A 20,100-nucleotide genomic window follows, 5' to 3' on the forward strand; every position below is an offset into this window, starting at 1 on the left:
GATAGACAATACAATTAAAATTAGGCAAAGAATTTGAAAGGGATCTCACAAAAGAGGATATTCATGCCTAACCCTAATCCTTACCCAAATGGCTAATAACCATACAATAGTGTTTGCAACATCATTACTTATCAGAGAAATGCTAATGAAAACCACAGTTATATGTCTATGCACCTATCAGAATGGCTAAAATAAAAAGTATTGCAAAGAACAAGTGCCAACAAGGGTGTGGAACAACTGGAACACTTATACATTGGCGGTGGGAATGTAAAATAGCACAAATGCTTTAGAAATTTCTTTGGCAATACCTACTGAAGGTAGGTACATATCTAGCTATTGATCCAGAAATTTCACTATTAGACCAATACATATCTGGCTATTGATCCAGAAATTTCACTATTAGAGAGAAATGAGTACATGTGTCCACTGAAACATATATACAAGAATATTCACAGCAGGTTCATTCATAGTGACTCCAATTTGGGAACAACTGCAATGTGTATTAACAGTTGACTGGATGAATAAATTGTGGTATACTCATAAAATGGAATGCTTTGCAGCAGTATAAAAGAATGGACTACTCCTGTACAGTGCAGAACATAACATCTAAATCATATAGACGTAGAATTGAACAAAAAGAAAGTCAGAAAAAGAGGAGAGCATACTGCATCGTTCCACTTATACAGAGTTCTAGGTACAGGCCAAACTTAATCTATGAGGACAAAAGCTAGAATATTGGTTACTTCTGTGTGTGTGTTGGCGAGGGGAGGTTATTGAATTGGAAAAAGATTGAAGGAGCCTTCCGGGATTTGAAAATATTCCCGCTAGAGAAGATATTTACAAATGACATATCTGATAAAGGGTTAGTACCCAAGATATATAGAAAACTGGGGCACTGGGCTGGCTCAGTCGATGGAGCACACGACTCTTGATCTCAGGGTCATGAGTTTGAGCCCCAGGTTGGGGGTAGAGATTGCTAAAAATATAAATAAATAAACTTTTTAAAAGTGTACAATTCAATAGTTTAAAAATGCATATAAAAAGGTGATGAGATCCCTGGGTGGCACAGCGGTTTGGTGCCTGCCTTTGGCCCAGGGCGCGATCCTGGAGACCCGGGATTGAATCCCACGTCAGGCTCCTGGTGCATGGAGCCTGCTTCTCCCTCTGCCTGTGTCTCTGCCTCTCTCTCTCTCTCTCTGTGTGACTATCATAAATAAATAAAAATTAAAAAAAAATTAAAAAAAGATGATGAAACTCAACACCCCCAAAATCAGATAATCCAATTAAAAATTGGTAGAAGACATGAACGGACATTTCTCTGAAGAAGATATATAGGTGGCCAACAGATACACAAAAAGATGCTCGTCATCACTCATTGGGGAACTGCAAAGCAAAACTTCAATGAGCTATCACCTCACATCTGTCAGAATGACTAAAATCAAAAACACAAGAAACAAGTAGATCCAGCCCTGAGTCTGCTGAAGAAGTGATGACATAATGGTGGTGTCCAGAAAACTCCTTCCTTTCTTTTCCCCAAAATTAAAAAAGAAAAGGAAAAAGAAAAAAGGATGCTGCTTAGCTCAGAGAGGCTACTATTATTCCTGTTAGTGAAGGTCACTGTATTTAGGATACTCTGACTCCACCTGGAAAAAGGGTAGGGAGCTCAAAAAATCCAGTACATTTAAGATAGAAGGAGTAGGTTAATTTTAATAGGCACTTCTTTTCTTTGATTTTTTAAGAAAGATTTATTTATTTTTTTAAAGTGGGGGAAGGATCAGAGCGGGGAGGGAGAGAGAATCCTCAAGCAGACTCCCTACTGTGTAGAGTCTTACTTGGAGCTCAATCTCATGACCTCAGCCGAAATCTATAGTCAGCTGCTTAACCGACTGAGCCATCCAGGTGCCCCTAGGCACTTCTTTTTTTCCTCCACTTATTAGGCAGATAAGATGTGGCAATGCTTGATTAAAACCAGAGACCCTGCCTACCTAAACGCTATGCCTTTTCTTTTAGCAAACTTCGAAAAGATCATCCTTCCAAAATCCTGATCAACCTGTGCACAGCACTACTGATGTTAAACCTGACCTTTCTGGTCAATTCCTGGTCATCGTCATTTCAGAAAGCTGGACTGTGTGTCACAGCTGCCATGGCCCTTCATTACTTCCTGCTCGTTTCCTTGACTTGGATGGGCCTGGAGGCGGTCCACATGTATTTGTCTCTTGTCAGAGTCTTCAACATATATGTCCCCAATTATATACTTAAATTTTGTCTAGTTGGTTGGGGTAAGTATATCTGCTTGTCCTTGATGTCTCTCTGTTTTGAGCCTGTGTGCATTTCTAATTCCAGCTTCATTAGACACATTATTCAGATATTATCTGTTATTATCTGGTATTATCATCAGTAAGGAATTAAGGATTGCCTCACTGGTGTTTGGGTGTGCATCTCTTTTTCTGCCTCTATTGCTCTATGAATTCAACTTTTAACCTCTATGGTGAGGAATGGGTCCACGAATATTTATTGAGCAGCTGCTTGTGTACTGTGTTAAACGCAAGCACTACTGAAAGGAACCGGTCAGATTTTATCCTTCCCTCTACAGAAGTTAGAACCCCAACAAATACTTAGTAGTATCACAGCCAGTACTTACGTGTATGGTAGTACTTGTGTAGTAGCACTTACAAGTACCAAACACTGCTCTAAGTGCTCTGCATACTTATTCAGCACTCACAATGTCTCTATGAGGAAAATTTCATCATTAATCCCATTTAATGGTGAGGACACTGAGGCAGAGAGATTGGGTAATTTGCCAAAATGCACATAACTAGTAATGGCCCACCTGGGATTTGAACCAGAGATTTGGCTCCATAGTTTGGGCATGTGACCTCTGCGATATGGCCATATTGTTGAAGGGACAGGGAAAGGACTTGCAAGGTGTGAAGGGGTGCTGGGTCAGACGCCCAGATACCCACCACACCTCATGGTGGTCACTGTCACTGCTCCCCGATGGAAGAAGCCAGGAATGGAACCCAGCACGAAAATTTCCTCATTTAAATGTTATTTCATTGGTTTGCTGTCCTGTATTTCTGACAAGGTCAGCTCAGTGCCTCCCTGCCCCCCCTTGCCTATTCAAAACAGATTTTGAGTTCAGAGAATGTGTTGGATATACAGGAGGTACACTGAAGAGGGGACACATAGGATCCATGTGAGGATAGATTTTATCTTACACTGCCTTTGTAAAGACAATAGCTTCCCAATTAGCTACTCATCCTTTTAATGAGTTCATTAACATAGCACATGCTTTCCCTGGATCCACAGTCAGTGCTATTATCCAATGCTAATGTGGGGACCAGAGACAGGCAAACACCAAGCAGAGCATAATCTAAAATTGTTTCAGCACACTTTACAATCCATCAGAAACACAGAGCCCAAAGCTGTCAGTACACTCCTCCTGTGCCTGGCAGCCCTCGTCTCAAGTCAACTGGGAGATTGAAAAATGTTGTGGAAGAGGCTTCATGAATAATCCCCAAAGCAGATAACCCACATATGGCTAACTGGAAAGGGGTTGTAGATAAAAACTCCGTGCTGGCTTTCCTTCCCCCTTCTCATCTCTCTTACTTGACTTCCTTCTCAGACTCCTCCTCCTTCACTCTCTCCTTAAATGGTGGTGTTCCCCAGGGCTTCCTTCTTGTCTCTTGGATAATCTCATTCTACACACACTGGCTGGGGTGTCAAGTACACACTACAGCCAAGGCCAAGCCTGACTGGCTCCACTGGTCAGGATGCTACAAGCTGCTTTCAGGTTCACTTGATTTACTTACAGAGATGGTGGTGAATGGAAGAGTAACTAGAGGTGCCAGCTCCCAAGTCCTTGTCCCACACACTATAAAAGAACGACACCCAAACAAAGGGAACAGATAGCTGCCATGAGGGTTGAGGGATTCCCTGCCGCTGAAGAGCCTGTTCTAAGCCGAGGCGTGCATTTTTGTATTCTGCAGCTCTGTTCTGAGGGGGGCAGGGTGCAAAGCCCCACGCCTCCTCAGAACCTGGGAGGGATGAGAACCTGCCTCCTGATGGCCTCCTGGAGGAGATGGAAAGGCGAGTAGGGGAGGGCCTCAGAGTACACCTCACACGCCCGCGATCTTCTCCAACTCATGTGGGATCCTGGGACATTCTGTCCAAGTTCAGATCAGATTCTGGGCAAGCCTTTACCTGCTCTGCCTAGGTGGCTACCTGCAAGGTCACCAGGGAGCCACTGCAGAGCTTTCCAGCTATGGGCACTTTCGGAGCATTTAAATATTAAACAAATGCAATCAACTGCAAGGAAAACAAACTTAGCGTCTCTTTATGTTTGAAGTTCTGTCTTCCTAATGCCAAAGCAACCTGTTGAAAAGGTTTTACTCCTGCATTTAAATCTCTGTCCAAGGCAGTAGATTGGTCCACATTTTTTTTAACCAGTAGGGATCTTTTTGTTTATTAATCAATAATTTATTAATTTGTTAATTACCAAAGTATAAACACAGCTTGGGGACTGCCTCACAGCTTCCACTGTAAATGTGATACCTCACTCCATCCCTCCTTTCTGGCCTCCAACAGATTAAAGCAATTTTTTTTAATTGAAGTCTAGTTAATACTCAATGTTATGTTAGTTTCAGGTGTACAACATAGTGATTGGACAAGTCTACATTATACTGTGCTCATCACAGTGAGCAGCCACCTGTCCCCATAGAGCCCTATTACAGTGCCATTCACGACATTCCCTATGCCGTTCTTTTCATCCTCGTGACTTACTCATTCCATTAACTGGAAGCCTATACCTTCCACACCCCTTCACCCATGTCCCCCCCACCATCATCCCCCTCCTCTCACCACAACCATTTGTTCTTTGTATTTATGAGTCTGTTCCTGTTTTTTTTCCAACAGATATTTTTGTAAATATCTACATCATGCTAGGCACTGTGCTAAGTGTGTGATATACAGATCAAAAGGAACTGTCCTATTTACAGGACAGCAGAGGATTTTTCAAGAGACTTGGCACTCCGGGGTTTAGAACAGCCTCGCAAAGCACCTTACGAAACCCCTAAAATGTGTGCAGGTGCAATGCTCTTAGTTTAGGAGAAATACATTGGTTAGAAATAAGGAAATCATTTAAGTTTTGCAAATGTACATGAAATTGGATTTTTTAAATCCTGTGTCTATACTCACATCACGTTTGACCACTTTGAGTAAACTGATTGCTTTATTATAGTCTGGTTGAATTGACTGGTCGTTAACTGGTCGATCTAGTCAAAATGTCAAACTAGTAACGAGTGTGGAAACAGCCCCCCTGTCAGAAAGCACTGAAGGCCACAGCTGATTGCCTGTGCCCTTCCTCCAAGATGACCTAGACAAAAAGATCCTGGGAACTAAGGAGAAAAAATTGGCAGCCCATCATCTGGGAAGAAATGCTTGATGCGAACCTGTATTCCGATGAACTAGATACTTCTAATGCCAAGTTGATTTTTTGGCACTTGAGTTATTTTTAATAATCAGTGGGCGTTGTATTGGAGCCTTTGGCATGCTGTTTAGTTTAGCAGATTGGAGCATTCCTAGAAATGTTTAACTTGGAAAATTTCACAAACATTTTGCAAACAATGGTATTTTGATGCCCGCACATCTGTGGCTCATTTAAACAGCGTCTTGGTGTATCAGGGCCCACAGTCAATGATCAGGACCTCTCCTGCTTCCTAATGGGACTCCTTTGGCTTGTTTCCCCACTCTAGGAATCCCAGGGGTCATGGTGGCAATCACACTCAGTGTGAAAAAAGATCTGTATGGAACGCTGAGCTCAACGACTCCATTGTAAGTACTGGCATCTCTGCTACTCAGGTGGTGATGCTCTTGACCATCAGGGGCTGCGAAATGGTGGGGGGCGGGTTGTTCCTGACCTGCAGCTTGGTCTTGGCGACCACTCAGGGGGACACTTAGCCTCACTGTTTTTGGCCTAAACACAGTCATGGGTGCACTCATATAACTGTTAGGTACCTTGGCTCTGTGTGACCTTGGACAACTTACTTTACCTCTTTCTTCCATTTCCTACCCTGGAAAATGGGGACAATAATGTTTGGTCTCAATGTAGTATGCAAATTAAAATGACATCACATATATAAAGTGCTCAGCATGTGGCCTGTTCCATGGTAAGGGCTACATAACTGGCAGTGATTATGATTAGAAAGCTTGCAGGATGTGGGGGGAGTTGTAGTGACCACTGTAAGGAAATATGGAGACGGTTGGAAGACATTTTCTACCTGTCAACAACCATCTCCCCTGAAAGACTCCACTGCTTCCCTTTGTAAATTGGTTCAGCGTTGTTGTCCTGTTGTTTTTCTTTTCTTCTTTTTCTCTTATCTCCTTTTTATTCTTTTTTTAAAAAATTTATTTTTATTTGAGTACAGTTGACACACAATGTTACATTAGCTATGGTTGTCCAACTTAGTGATTGGACAAGTTTATAAATTATGCCCTGCTTACCATCTTTTGTTTTCTTCCCAATGTATAAGCCCATCTCTGTGGTTCTCTCATCCACATCCACAGAGAAGTAGCCATTTGCCTTTCCATAACCTTCTTTTATAGGCATGTAGCTAGTTACCATATAGTCCTTTAGACTGCATGCTTTCCTTTCACGCTTCTGATTATTTTTTACTTACTTAGATTCATTCTCTTTATTGTTGCCTCTAAAGCTGGGTTGTTTTTTTTAACTACAGATTTCCTCTCCTACTGGACTAGAATCAAATGTAGGAGGTCTCACATACAGCCCCCCAGACTCCTCCATCTTTTACATTGAGATGACAGTTTCTGGGGTGTCAAAATTATATTGTCCTTTCCAGCAGGTGCCTTCTAATTATATAATTATTGTTACCCTTTCTTTCTCTCCATTTTCTCTTCCTTTGCTTCTCATCTCCTCCTCCATCCTTGCTCCTCGCCTGTTCTGTGACTTAAAGGGCCCCCAGTGTCTATCTATTGGTGATTCTTCTTCAAGATCAAAAGCAAAACCAGAACAGAACCAACTCCACTCCTCCTGAAAAGAGCCCTTTCATATGTGAATTGGTTAGTAAGAGGCAGAGTGCTGTAAAAGCTTTTTTTAAATAATTATATTTTGAAGAAGTAATACATGCACGTGGTACAAAATTCAAACACACAAAAGGGTAGAGGATGAAAAGTAAGCCCTGCTCCCAACCCCCAGCCATGCCATCTCTCTTCCTTGATGAAATTCTTATTACCAACAATCAGACTTGTATAGATATTCTCCTGTACACTCTGTCATCCACATGGTAGATATACACTGTTTGGTACTTAATAATGTGTCTTAGAGATGATTCTGTATCCAAACATATAGTGCTGCCCCTTTTAAAATGTCTTCTATAGCCTCCTTTAAGGTTTAAGATGATATTCAGAAAATACTAAGTATTAGACTTTATTAGGTAAATTAAAGATTTTTAAAAAAATTTATTCATGAGAGACACAGAGAGGCAGAGACATGGGCAGAGGGGGAAGCAGGCTCACTTTTTGGGAGCCCCATGTGGGACTCGATCCCAGGACCCTGGGATCATGACCTGAGCCAAAGGCAGACACTCAACCACTGAGCCACTCAGGCATCCCTATTAGGGAAATTAAATGCTTTTTTCCCTCCCTCCCTCCCAACATACACATAAACCACACACAAACTCACAAACATGAAAGTATCCACACCAATATAAACAATATAATCACAAGGACTTTTCCTTGTTCTGGAAAAGAGGTCTCAGCTAATTGACACACAGTTAAATTAGTTAAGCTTGTCCATGTTCAAAACTCAGAGGTAATGCCCCTGGTAATTGGAAATGCTATTAGATGAAGTATTTGTTCATATGAATCATCACATATTTCTTTTTTAATAGAAACAGTAGAGCCATTAAGAGTCCAGTGGTCAGTGTTGCCTTTTGTCTTCCAAACCTGAGGCTGCAGAGGGAGGTTTAAAATATACATCATTAACATTGATGATCTCTTCATTGTTTGATATAGCATTCAGGAAAGCCTGTCATTGCTCATGTCCTTTTACTGTGATATTTATCATGCAAAGCAGAATTCATCCTGCAAACAAAAGCTCAGGTGTAAAGTGGTGGGGCGGGGTAGGGGGAGAGCCACTTTGGAGGAAAATACATAATTTGTTCTTATGCTGTTGAGGAACAGAATAGCCTCCTAGGGAATTGGACGGAGAAGTTTCTGCATTTCCTTTAGGATTTCTGGTATTAGAAAGAACCCTGGACTGAGGCTCAGGGGATTGGGGTTCGAGCCCCACTCTGCCCCTAATGAGTGTGAGTGAACTCTTGTCAAGACAGCGCCTCTCTTGGGGCACCTGGGGGGCTCAGTGGCTAAGCATCTGCCTTCGGCTCAGGTCATGATCCCGGGGTCCTGGGATTGAGCCCCATGTCCACGTGGGGCTCCCTGCTCAGTGGGGAGTCTGCTTCTTCCTCTCTCTCTGCCCCTCCCACTTCTTCTCTCTCTCTCTCTCTCTCTCTCAAATAAATACATTTTAAAAATCTTAAAAAAAAAGACAGTTCCTCTCTCTAGGAACAGATGCTCTCAGGTGAACTAAAACTGATAAGGTGATCTTGAGTGTCTGACTGAAAACTGTAAGTTTATCTATCTCACAATGGCCTTCTCTTCTTTGTCTCTTACAGTTGTTGGATTAAAGATGATTCTATCTTTTACACCTCAGTTGTGGCTTATTTTTGCCTCATATTTCTAATGAATCTCTCCATGTTCTGCACTGTTCTTGCTCAACTGAATTCCATGAACTCCCAAAGCCGCAGGACCCGGCGGAAGATGATCCTGCATGACCTTAAAGGCACAACGAGCCTGACATTCTTACTTGGCCTCACCTGGGGGTTTGCTTTTTTTGCCTGGGGACCTGTAAGGATCTTTTTCTTATATCTTTTTGCCATTTTCAACACGTTGCAAGGTAACTTCTGCTTCTTTGTACTTCCTGTGGCTAGCCAAACCTCCACGAAAGCTTTGCTGCTTTGGAAAATAATCTTACCCTTTGGGGATTGAGAGGAGGGAAAGATACTCCAAGAGGCCTCTACTATCAATGGATTGACAGGCAGCCATTGGAAATATTACCCAGATATTAGGACTTCATTAAATGAGCTCACTCTTACTTTGGGATATACAGAAAAGCCCAGAGAGCTAACTCAACTCCAGTTAGTCGGCAATATTTGTATTAAACACTGACTGGTGATTCTACAGTATTCATTGAATCACCACGTTGTGCTCGTAAGTGTACAGATGTGCACTTATGTTGTCATTCTGAAATGCGCAATCCAGTCGAACACAATAATTACTGGACAGTAGAAACACTAAACTTTTGACCCCCTAGACTTTGGTTACATCAGACAGAGATCCAAATATTTTGGGAAGGAGTCAGGCTAGGAAATTGGAGAGTCATAAAGAAATGAAGATGAAGAGCAAAGAGCAGTGGGTCAAGGCAAGAGGCCAAGGTTCTAGTCTTGGTTTTGCTACAAATTGACCTTGGAAGAGTCACCACAACTGATTGGATTAGATGATCATAAACTAATGTCTCTATAGCTCTTTAATTTAATCCCCATTTTCTGGTGAAAGAAGGAAATGATAGTAATGTGGTAGGCAATTGATTGGTAGGCCAAAGATGTCATGAGAAGTAAAAGAGAAGGGTCCAGTTAATATGCCTCTGACTAATTGTTGATGTTCATTTTAATCTGACTTTGCCTATTACAAATCTTCAGAGGAGGAGACATGCAGAATGATTTCCTGAGAGTCTCAAACTCTGTTCCGTGTTCTTCTTGTCCTCAAATTTGGCCCAGTTCATTCAAGCCACAGGGGCAGCTATGAGTGAACTTGAGCAGTGCATTGAATCAGGGCCTCCCTTAGTACTCCAAACCATTTACCCACTCAATAAACCTCTTCACCAGACTCCAGTCCACTGGTGATCCATAGGATGCCCCAGCCAGAGAAGAGTTCTATGGTCAAAGAAGTTTGGGAAATGCAGCAAACTGTATTCCCTCATTCTTAAAATGGTACAATACATATCATCATGGTAAAAGCTCTGAGAAATTCTGCTGGGGGAGGAAAAAACCTTTAAAAATTTATTTGAACCTTGTATTTTAAAAACTTTAGAGCACTTTGTTGTATGGTTATTAACCCCTGAGGAATCTTGGGGAATGTGAATTGGTATGTAGTTATTCGATGCCAGACATTTGCAAGGTGCTGCAGGGAGATGGGGGAGCAATCTAGAATAAGGCACAATTTTTGCTCTCATGTCAAGAAACCATATTATTTTAGAGCAATGAGGTGTATCAGCTGAAACTTTCTGCCCCACCAGATACTTCCAAGCATGTTCTGATTGGAATGCTAAAAGGCCAAATGCCAGGGAGTAGGATGTGTGCAGAAGTGGATTGGAACCAGATGCCCAGGCAGATTTCTTCCTCAGCAATAAGTTCATTCACTAATTCTGAGAAGAAACACACTCACCCTCTGGAAAGAGGGGCTAACAAGGAAGCTGACAAAAGAACAAGAAAGCAAAGCTGTTTAGAACTTACAAAGGAAGAAGGAATATCTTCAGAACAGCAAGTGCTCCATTCCTGTGGTGGAAAGGGGAAGTAGTATCTAAGCAAGAGGCCTCCATGGCTTAGAAGCAGAATCCAGCTGGGGATCTCCTGAGGAATAAGCCCCCCAAATCCCACAGATCCAGCATCAACAGAGCCAAGCTGTCTCTGTCTGTCAGATACGCTTTATGTCAACCAAGCACCAAGCATTTCTAGTTCCTCATCCTGCCTTACAAGATAGAATGTGCCATCTTACAGAGAGGGGTTTGCAGAGCCTTGAGTTTCAAACTCAACTCACACACATACACACTCACACACACGTGCATGCACACTCAGAGCAGGAATGCAATGAAACAAGTGAACAAATTAGCCATTTAAAAGACAGATAGCAAGTTTGCAATTTTGGTTGAAGGAGGTTGCCCTATGGTCAGGTGTGAAAAAATTCTGTGCAGGATAAGCCATTTCTGAAGGAGGGATGCACAAATAAAAATGCAGGTGACAAAAACCTGACATCTTCCCTCATGCCTATGTTCTAGTGAGTAAGCAAATCAATCTGTTATTGGAAAGAAAAGGGAAAGCTGACAGGCAGAGAAGGAGAGCTGGCAGGCAGCTCATTGGAATTCACATAATAACCTTTAAGTCTGAGAACAAAATAAACTCCATGCAGGAAATCAGAACGGTAATAGGTGCTTGTTGTCACTGTTGCCCCTTGTTCCTGCTGAAGCTGGAGGAGTTTTACATGCTCCAAGACTGGGGTTTGCTCTCACCAGGTTGCTGCACCGCCTTCCAGGTGGTTGCTGCTCCGAAAGAGTGAGCGCTGCTCGATTCATCACCACAGTTGTTTGGTTACACGGAGATAAAGCCCTCGGGGGAGTTAGTGAGACATGTCATTCCATTTAGCCTCCAGATTGCTGCCTCCCACCTGGAATCAGAGAGTCTCAGGGCTGGGGCTGGGGACCCAATATCTTTCAATCCAACTTTCCATCAAGTGACAGAAAGTCACATGCCTCTACCTGAAACTTTCCAGAGACAGAGAGCTCACCATTCTATAAAGCAGACCATTCAACTGTTCTCTTTTTTAAATTGAAATATATTTGAGATTTAACATTGTGCAAATTTAAGGCATACAACATGTTGATTTGATACACTGATGTATTGTAATATGATTACCACTGTAGCTTCTAATCGGCTCTGCATCTTATCTGGATCACCCTTTCCTGAGGGCAGAATGTATAGTGCAGTGGTTAAGACCTTGAGCTTTCCAGCTGGACTGCCTATGTTTGGTCTTGACACTGGCACCTCAATATTAACCCTGTGACTTGGTCAGATTTACTAGACTTCTTGGACTCTGAGGTCTCTTATCTATAAAAATGAGACTAATAGCACAATGCCTATGATATAGTCATTACTTAGTAAACACTAGCTGCAATACGTTACCATGTGGTGGTTCTGTGGCTCCCCCCACCCCATTGCTCCTGGTTCTAACCTGGCCACCACACAGAACAAGCCTAATTTGTCCTTTTCATGACAGGCCTTTCAGATCTGCAACTATAGCTACCATCTCTCCTCACCTTGTGTTCCCACTCCAAGTCTTCTCTATGCTTGAATACTTCTATTTGTCATCATCACTTTAAAACCAAGCCTCCCAAACTGAATATGGTGCTGGTAGGAGAAAGAGCCAAACTGGGGCAGGATGGCAGGAGACTCTCACCTGCCTCAACCAAGATTCTTGACTTCCACGAATGCCCTAGCTGAAGTGAGCTTTGGGGGCATTTACTAATGACTTGTGCTCAACTAGCAATGAGTTAGGACCACTCTGATCCATTACTAATCATTCACTTAAGCACAACTGGCCAGTAAGGAGGCAAGCTGAACCTTGTATAAAAAACAAAGGGTTACAAACTGCACTTGGGCCAAAAGAAAGATTTTGAGGCCCAAAAAGATAATATGAAGGTTGCAGAAAACTGTGAGAGTTTGTGTCTCGAGTGCCTTGGTATTCAAGTCAATAAACATCTGTTGGGCTGCTACACATAGAACTGGAGGCAAAGGGAAAAGTGATATGAAGATGAAAAGACTTTACAGTTGGGTGGAGAAATGGGCAACCCACAGAGACCATGGCCACAAATAGCAAGCTGTATAAGAAACAGAGTGCTATCAGAGCTCAGAAGTGGGAAAAATGAATTTCAGTTTGAGGTACCTAGAAAGGCTTTGTTAATGGGAGTTATTTCTGCCAATTCCACCCTCAAACTTCAGGAGATCCAGTTGGCCCTCCAGAGCATTTGCCATCAGGAAAACCTCAAGTCCTACTTTTTTCTCCCAAGGAGATATTTTAAAGGGTGGGAATGAGAAATGGCCAGCACTGCTGGTGGATACCCTTAGCCCTATTCTATTCCACTTTCAGGACAAAATCAAAGCTGGCAGTGGGAAATGAAGGCACCAAATTTATGGATTCCACACAGTGTAATTGTGCCAAAGAGCATGTGTATTAGTTTTTTATTGCTGTGTAACAAATTACTCCTAAAGTTTAGCAGCCTAAAGCAACAACACTTATTATCATACCCAGTTACTAAGGGTTGAGAATTCAGGAGCAACTTAGCTGGGTGGTTCTGGCTCAGGTACTCTTTTTTTTAAGTGGGCTCTATGTCAGAGCCCAATACAAGGCTTGACCCTGAGATCAAGACCCGACCTGAGATCAAGAGTCAGGTGCTTCACTGACTGAGCTTCCCAGGTGCCCCCTGGCTCTGAGACTCTTATGAAGTTGCAGTCAAGCTGTCAGCCAAGGCTGTACTCATGTAGAGACTTGACTGGTTCTGGAGAATCCATTTCCAGGAAGCCTCACTCACATGGCTGTGGACTGGAAGCCTCACTTCCTCACCATGTCAGCCTCTCCATGGGGCTGCATGGTGTTGTCAAGTTATAACACTTGGATTCCTTTGGAGGGAGTAATCAGAGATAGAGAGAAGCCACAATGTCTTTTATTACCTATTCTTGGAAGTGACATGCCATCACTTCTGCCATACTCTATTGATACAGTGTAGGAGGAGATGACACAAAGATACAAATGTCAAGATGTAGGGATCATTGAGAGCCATCTCAGAGGTAGACTACCATTGCAGGGCTGCTCTCTCAAACTTTAGAATAGACAGTAGCCCAGGGGGGAAACTATGGTTGATATGAAGTCTTGATACATACCTTCTTATCATCACTGCCTTTGAGAGGGAAGCTAGAAAGATGAACTCAGAAAGCCATAATGGCCCTGGGGTTCCTTAGCAGGAGTATCTATGGTAATAAGAGTAGACCTGGGTCTGGGCATTGGTGGCCACTGGCAAAAGAAGCTGAAACACACTGACCTTCTTTTGACTTAGGATTCCTCATTTTCATGTTTTACTGCGTAATGAAGGAGAGTGTGCGGGAGCAGTGGCAGATACACTTCTGTTGTGGGTGGTTACGACTGGATAACTCTTCTGGTAAGATGCCAGTTTGGGTAAGGTTTTGAATTTTAGAGGTTTCACACAATTGATCTGATTAACTTGTCTCCTGACTTGAGTTCAGAGAGCATTGGTATCAAAGTGGAGGCTGTTTCCACGTCATGAAAATGATTTGTACTTCTGTGCTGAGATGAATGAAGTCAAGTGAGGAATGTGACTTGGGCCATATTTTAACTTAGTGAAGCTTCTCTTTTGGCCCAGATTCCTTGGATTGCTTGTCCTGGCTGTCACCTCAATCTCAACTCAATTAAAAAGAATGTTGATTGAGTGCCCTACTGTGTTTCAGGCCCTGGGTCACAGGGGCTTTCTGGCCTATAGCCAATAGTGAGTTGAATGGATATGGGAAGCAAGGAGCAATAGTGGAGAAGCCTTGCTGGATGGAGTGATGGACCATCCTGCACAGCAGGAGATGTGGTGAACCCCGGTGCTGCCTCTGAGAATAGTCCAGGCAAATGGATTTTCTATGTATCAAAAGGCTCTTCCATACAATTCAGAGGGCTTCTCTCAGTCTCAATGCAAAGCCCAGTCTGTTTCTTCTAGGGAAGGCAAATGTTTGAACTTGAAGATTTTATAAGTAGCACAGAAATCTCCCTCCTTTATGCTGTAAGTAGCACAGAGATTTCCCTCCTTTATGCTGGGAATGTCAGTAACCTGCTGGTTCCTGTGCCAGGCTCTAAGGAGAGCAGGCATCCTTGGTAAATGAATTAGCTCTGCCTGTATCACACATCACAGTATGAATCTACTTCTCACAACTTCATAGAGAAACTGACTCCTTGAGGTACCTAGAACAGATGCTCTGTGCATTAAGCTTGTTTTTAATAGGATTATTGAGGTAAAATTTACACATCATACAATTCTCCCATGTTAAGTATAGAATGTGATGGGTTTTATGGTTTTAATTTTTCTGGTGTCATTTCAGACAGGGACAGCAGGTGTGGGCTACATGTTGGGTATAAACAAGAGAGATTGAAGAAAACCTTCCAGAACAAATTGTTGACACCATCCCTCAAGTCAACTATGACGAGTTCCACTTTGAAATCTTTAGGCTCTGCACAATGCACTCTTTCGGAAATATGCTTTCCAAATGGTGAGCAAAAAGCTACATTGTCTACATTTACACTCCAGAAATATTGAATTAATGTGAGGCCACATACATGGTCTTGGGAAATCCTTCCTCCTCAAAACTAAAAGCACATGTGCATGTATATACCTGGGCTCATTCCTGGCTGAGAGCACGCATATAGAAGAACCTAGTGAACTTAGTATGTGCAAACCTGGTGGGTTATTAGACTCAGGCAGTAGGGAAGAGACTAAAGGTCAAAACAAATTCATGTGTAATTCAAAACAGTTGTCAGAGATGGTTAAACCCAGAAGGAACCTTAGACAATGTCTAGTGTGATCTTGTTTTCCAGATGAGGAACCTTAAATGAGGAAAGGAAAATGCCTATGGCCACTCACTCACCATCAGCAGCAGAACTAGGGCCAGAACTCAGGTTTCCTGGCTCTCAGGCTAGCGCACATCACACACCAACCACCAAGAGCACCAAATGTGCTGCACGACACTCTTAGAGGCTCAGCTTTTTCCACAGGAAGCCAGATTTTTAGGTACAGAGGCAGTTGTTGAGGTGGAGGTGGGTATTGGGAGGGAAAAAATGTAGGGAAAGGATTGATCTAAAGGCCCAAAGTGAAGAGAAAGGCAAAGGGAACAAGGACTTAGGAACTCAGACTTATGTTGTGATGCCTCTGTGTTGTGTACTTCCAGTTGGACAATGGTGCAGTGACCTTTGGTTGCCTTTCTTAAGGACCAAAGTAGATTCCAGTTCACACATCTAGAACACCTTTGGTGGCCTGACTGTTGTCATTCTCACACTTTCTCATTGCCGGTGGTAGAATTGCCTTATCTGCTTGTATTTTACATCATGCTGATTCCACACAGCAGTTCTATTTCCAAGGGCTGTGGCCAATCTGGAATCAGCATGGTGAGTAAAAAAAAATAAAGGCAACAAGGAACACCTGGCAGCTTGATTGGCAGAGCATGGGACTCTTGATCTCAGGGTCATGAGTTCAAGCCCCATGTTGGGTGTAGCGATTACTTAAATGATAAAAAAATAATAATAAATAAACATTCTTAAAAATGAAGGTTCAGGTCCTTTGGTTCAAGTCCTAGCTCTGTCACTAAGTCTGTGACCTAGGGCACATCACTCCCCTACACGAAGCTGCATTATCTCTACCTTCAACATGAGGATGCTAGGATGGATGGTTAATCTCCAAAGTGCCTACCAGCTTCAGGACTGTGTGGGGCAGCATTGTTTCCTAGTTTAGGCTTGACTGGCCTATGTGCAGTCTCAGGCTCCTTCTCTGTATGGGGAAGTTGGTGTGTATGGAAAGACTCGTTCCATGCCCACAAGTGTCTATCACTCTGGCCAGCTAACTTGCCGATATGCTCTGCTGCTCATATGGAGGCACGGGGGAGCCATAGCATATAACAGAGGGCAGGAGTTGTGGAAGCTGCTTAGTAGAGAATAGTTGAAGCTGATAGGGAACTAGTTTTGCGCAAGGGTTAATTAGTATTGGCTCTCCTGCTGTCCCTGAGGGATATTGTTTCATTAGCAAATATATGGCTTGAATGTACGTGTCTTTCCTCAGGGGGGAGATGGTAGCCCCCTGTGCCCAGGATTTTAGGGTTGTTTTTAATATTATGCCCAGGATTTTTTTTAAAAGATTTTATTTATTTATTCATGAGAGACACACACAGACCAAGAGGCAGAGACACAGGCAGAAGGAGAAGCAGGCTCCATGCAGGGAGCCCAATGTGGGACTCAATCCCAGGACTTGATCCTGGGGCTCCAAGATCACACCCTGAGCCGAAGGCAGACTCCCAACAGCTGAGCCACCCAGGTATCCCCATGCCCAGTACTTTAATGTTGTTGTACCAAGCAATAGATCCAGAGAGCTGAGGGGCCTGAAGTTGTGACCAAGACCTGGCTGGTGGGGGAGGTAGTCTAGCCTCTTGGGCCAGAGGTTCTAAATCTGCAGTCTGGATGTTGCCAACAGACAGTCAGAGCCAGGCAGCTTAATTTCCATTAGCATAGAGTGAAGCTTGCCTTCTGTACCACTGGGCACTCTCAGGCTTTAGAAACAGCTAAGGCTTCTGAGCAAGAATATTTGATTCACAGGGGCTGTGGATATGTGTGTGTCACCAGTTTGTGTGGTCCCTTCCTGAAGGCATTCAACATTTGTCCATGAATATCCTTCCCTAGGTCAAGGTTACTATGAATAACACAGCCTGTTATTAACAATGCAGGAAGAACATATGCACTTGTGATTGCCTAAACGGTGCTGTCAGGATGAATGAATTTACTCTGGATCTGTAGAAACTACCCAAGGAAAACACCACAACCTTTACTTCCTAATTCCTCTTATTCACTCCTTCGTTTGGTAAAAATTATCTGATGCTTCTACTATCTGTGAAATCCCCAGTGCCACTGCTGAGAATGTCCTTTTTCTTTCTTTAACGCAGGTGACTTTGATGAAGATCCCTACTGTTTCTCTCCCTTGAGTTGCGAAGTTGTGCCTAATTATGTGAGAAGAATATTACCTGTGGAAGTCAAAATGAATTCCACTCACAAACAGAGATTTCTTGAATAATTCCCAGCAGAGATACCCACCTCCCCCTGCTCCAGATTAGAGAAAATGTTGAGTTTGTGAAGTCATCTGTTCCAACTTTGTATTCTAAATATTATTTTGGAAGGAGCAGAGTGAAATAGCATTTAGTGGATATTAAAGTCAGAAGATTTCTCCTATTCTTTGTTATAGCTGTTTCTTTCTTTTTCCAGATGAGATTTGAGCCTATGGTTATAATATATTATGGGACGCATGTCTACAGTACTGGAGATTTTGTTTCAAAAATTCTAAATGTCCCATCCTGAAAGAAAAGAATCAGGTTCAGGGTCCTCACTGCACTGTGAATGAAATAATTTAAGGCTGCCAAAGTTTTCGGATATCCAGTGAGCTTGACACCCACAGGGGAAAGTAGAAAGAGTCACAAGGTCATACCTTCTGGAAAAAAAAATACCCTGTTGGCCTGTCATGACAAAGCATCTGAAATCCCCATTATTCAAGTCACTCTTTGATTGAATCCCCTTGTTGACATGTAAACATGTTTTGTGAAAAGGGTGGCTCATCAATCCATAGACACCAGTGAACTCCTTAGTGGGGATGAATTTCTTAGCCAAGACAGTCCCTGAGGGGACAGCAAGCAGGGTTCTGAGGAATGTGACAGAACAGGAGCTGTTTGAAGATGGTGGTTCTCCTTAGGGAGGAAAGGACAAGTCAGGGTGAACTGGACAGTGCCGGGATAGAGGTGAAAAAGAGTCACCCAGAGGCAACAGAGTGAGCGCTGAGGATGAATTCTGCCTGCTTTTTGCTCTGTGGGTAAGCATAGTGCGTGGCCTTCTTAATTCTCTCCCAAATATTGCTACTGAGCCTTCCTAGCTAGGCAGGTTGCTCACATTTGGCCTTGGGTAGCAAGAAGTATGGAGAAGAACATTTTGGAAAGATACACAAGCAACTGATTATCAGTGGTTGCCTTCAGGAAGGGGAACTGGGTATCTGGGAAGAAGGGAGACATACTTTTCACCCTCTACCTCTTGATATCTTTGAATATTGTATTGAGAGAATATATTACTCTTTATACAATAAATGAATGAATACATACATAAATATGGACAACTGGACCTTTCCAATGAGAAAGAAAAGTGAACTCTTGGGTTTCAATACCATAAATCAAATCCCCCATAATCCTTGGGAATACATATGGTACCGCTAGTGGGCTGGGGCAACAGCAGAGCTAGGTTCAAATCCCAGCTTTGTCACTTCTTAGAGTTGAGACTCAGGGAAATAACAGTAATAGCACATTCATTATAAAGTTCAAATGAGACTTACATGAAGTCTACGCATTTTCTAATACAGTGAAACACAGTAAATCTTAACCACTTTCTCTTTACAATGCACATCCACTTACCTCTCACCCTTTCATGGCCCACCTGCCATATCTCCCCATTGGATGTGGTATCACATTGGATCCGGTAAGCAAGAGTTAATGCTGACTACGAAATAGACCAGAGCACTGGCGCCAGGCACTGGTATGAAGCTCCTAGACTCCCCTTTGTCCCCTCTACCATCTGAAGTAACATTAAAAAAAAAAGTAGGCAGGCCCTTAGGCCTCCAGATACCTGCCTCAGAGTCAGTTCCCTTGCCTATGAAATTTTGTTTTTGAGGTAATCTCACAACGATTGTTATCTGTGGGTCTATATGTGTACTTTTTTGTAAGAGAAGGTGAGTGTGTGAGTGTGCATATGTGTGTGAAAGGACTAACATAAATAATGAAAAAATTGTGTCTTGAATGTTGGAAAATGTCTTTGAACTGACAATATTTTCACCTTCATTTGAAAACAAATTTAGGGACAGGACTTCAATATAATGAACAAATCTATAAATATATACATTCTGCAAATGCTTTGACTTGGAGAATCATTTTGGCTGTGAAAGTGCCCCTGACTGTTCTGCTCCTGCTGGAGTGATGAATATACAGCCTGTCTCTAATGACCTGACATGCTGTCAAGAACAGAAACCTTATTTCATAGAAAAGTTCATGATTCCTGTCATGACTCCTCCTACTAATTAGTAAAACATGGGTTTTCCACAAATTAGACAATTTGAAATTCTAGGGAAAACACTGATTAAGCGTCCTTTGGGCATCCTTTGGTTTGCTCTTCCTGGGCCCACAAAATGGCTGACGTTGTGTGAAGGCAGGCCTGCATGATTATAGAAAAGAGACCCTAGAACCTTTGTGCTGCTTTCAATCAACAATCCACCCCCAAGTATTCACTGAGCCATAATATGGAGAGAAAGATTTAGACATGTCATCCATAGGTCACTACCTCCAGCAGCTTACCATCCACTTGAGGAGACCAGATACACACACTAGAATAGCCAATGATCGAAGTAGGGAGGATACA

General features: G+C 42.7%; 1 protein-coding gene across 1 annotated transcript in view; it reads left to right on the forward strand.

Annotated features, from left to right (window-relative positions):
- Positions 1-17,728, forward strand: part of ADGRG4 (adhesion G protein-coupled receptor G4) — a 108,147-nt gene extending 90,419 nt beyond the window's left edge. The window contains exons 18-23 of the mRNA XM_055338121.1: positions 2,011-2,279; positions 5,754-5,832; positions 8,691-8,971; positions 13,958-14,059; positions 15,000-15,167; positions 17,601-17,728. Of these exons, the coding sequence (XP_055194096.1) occupies positions 2,011-2,279; positions 5,754-5,832; positions 8,691-8,971; positions 13,958-14,059; positions 15,000-15,167; positions 17,601-17,728 (1,027 nt within the window). The remainder of the gene's footprint in view (positions 1-2,010; positions 2,280-5,753; positions 5,833-8,690; positions 8,972-13,957; positions 14,060-14,999; positions 15,168-17,600) is intronic.
- The last annotated feature ends 2,372 nt before the right edge of the window (positions 17,729-20,100 follow it).

Source organism: Nyctereutes procyonoides, unplaced genomic scaffold (genome assembly GCF_905146905.1).
Source record: "Nyctereutes procyonoides isolate TBG_1078 unplaced genomic scaffold, NYPRO_anot_genome, whole genome shotgun sequence".
Lineage (NCBI taxonomy): Eukaryota > Metazoa > Chordata > Mammalia > Carnivora > Canidae > Nyctereutes > Nyctereutes procyonoides.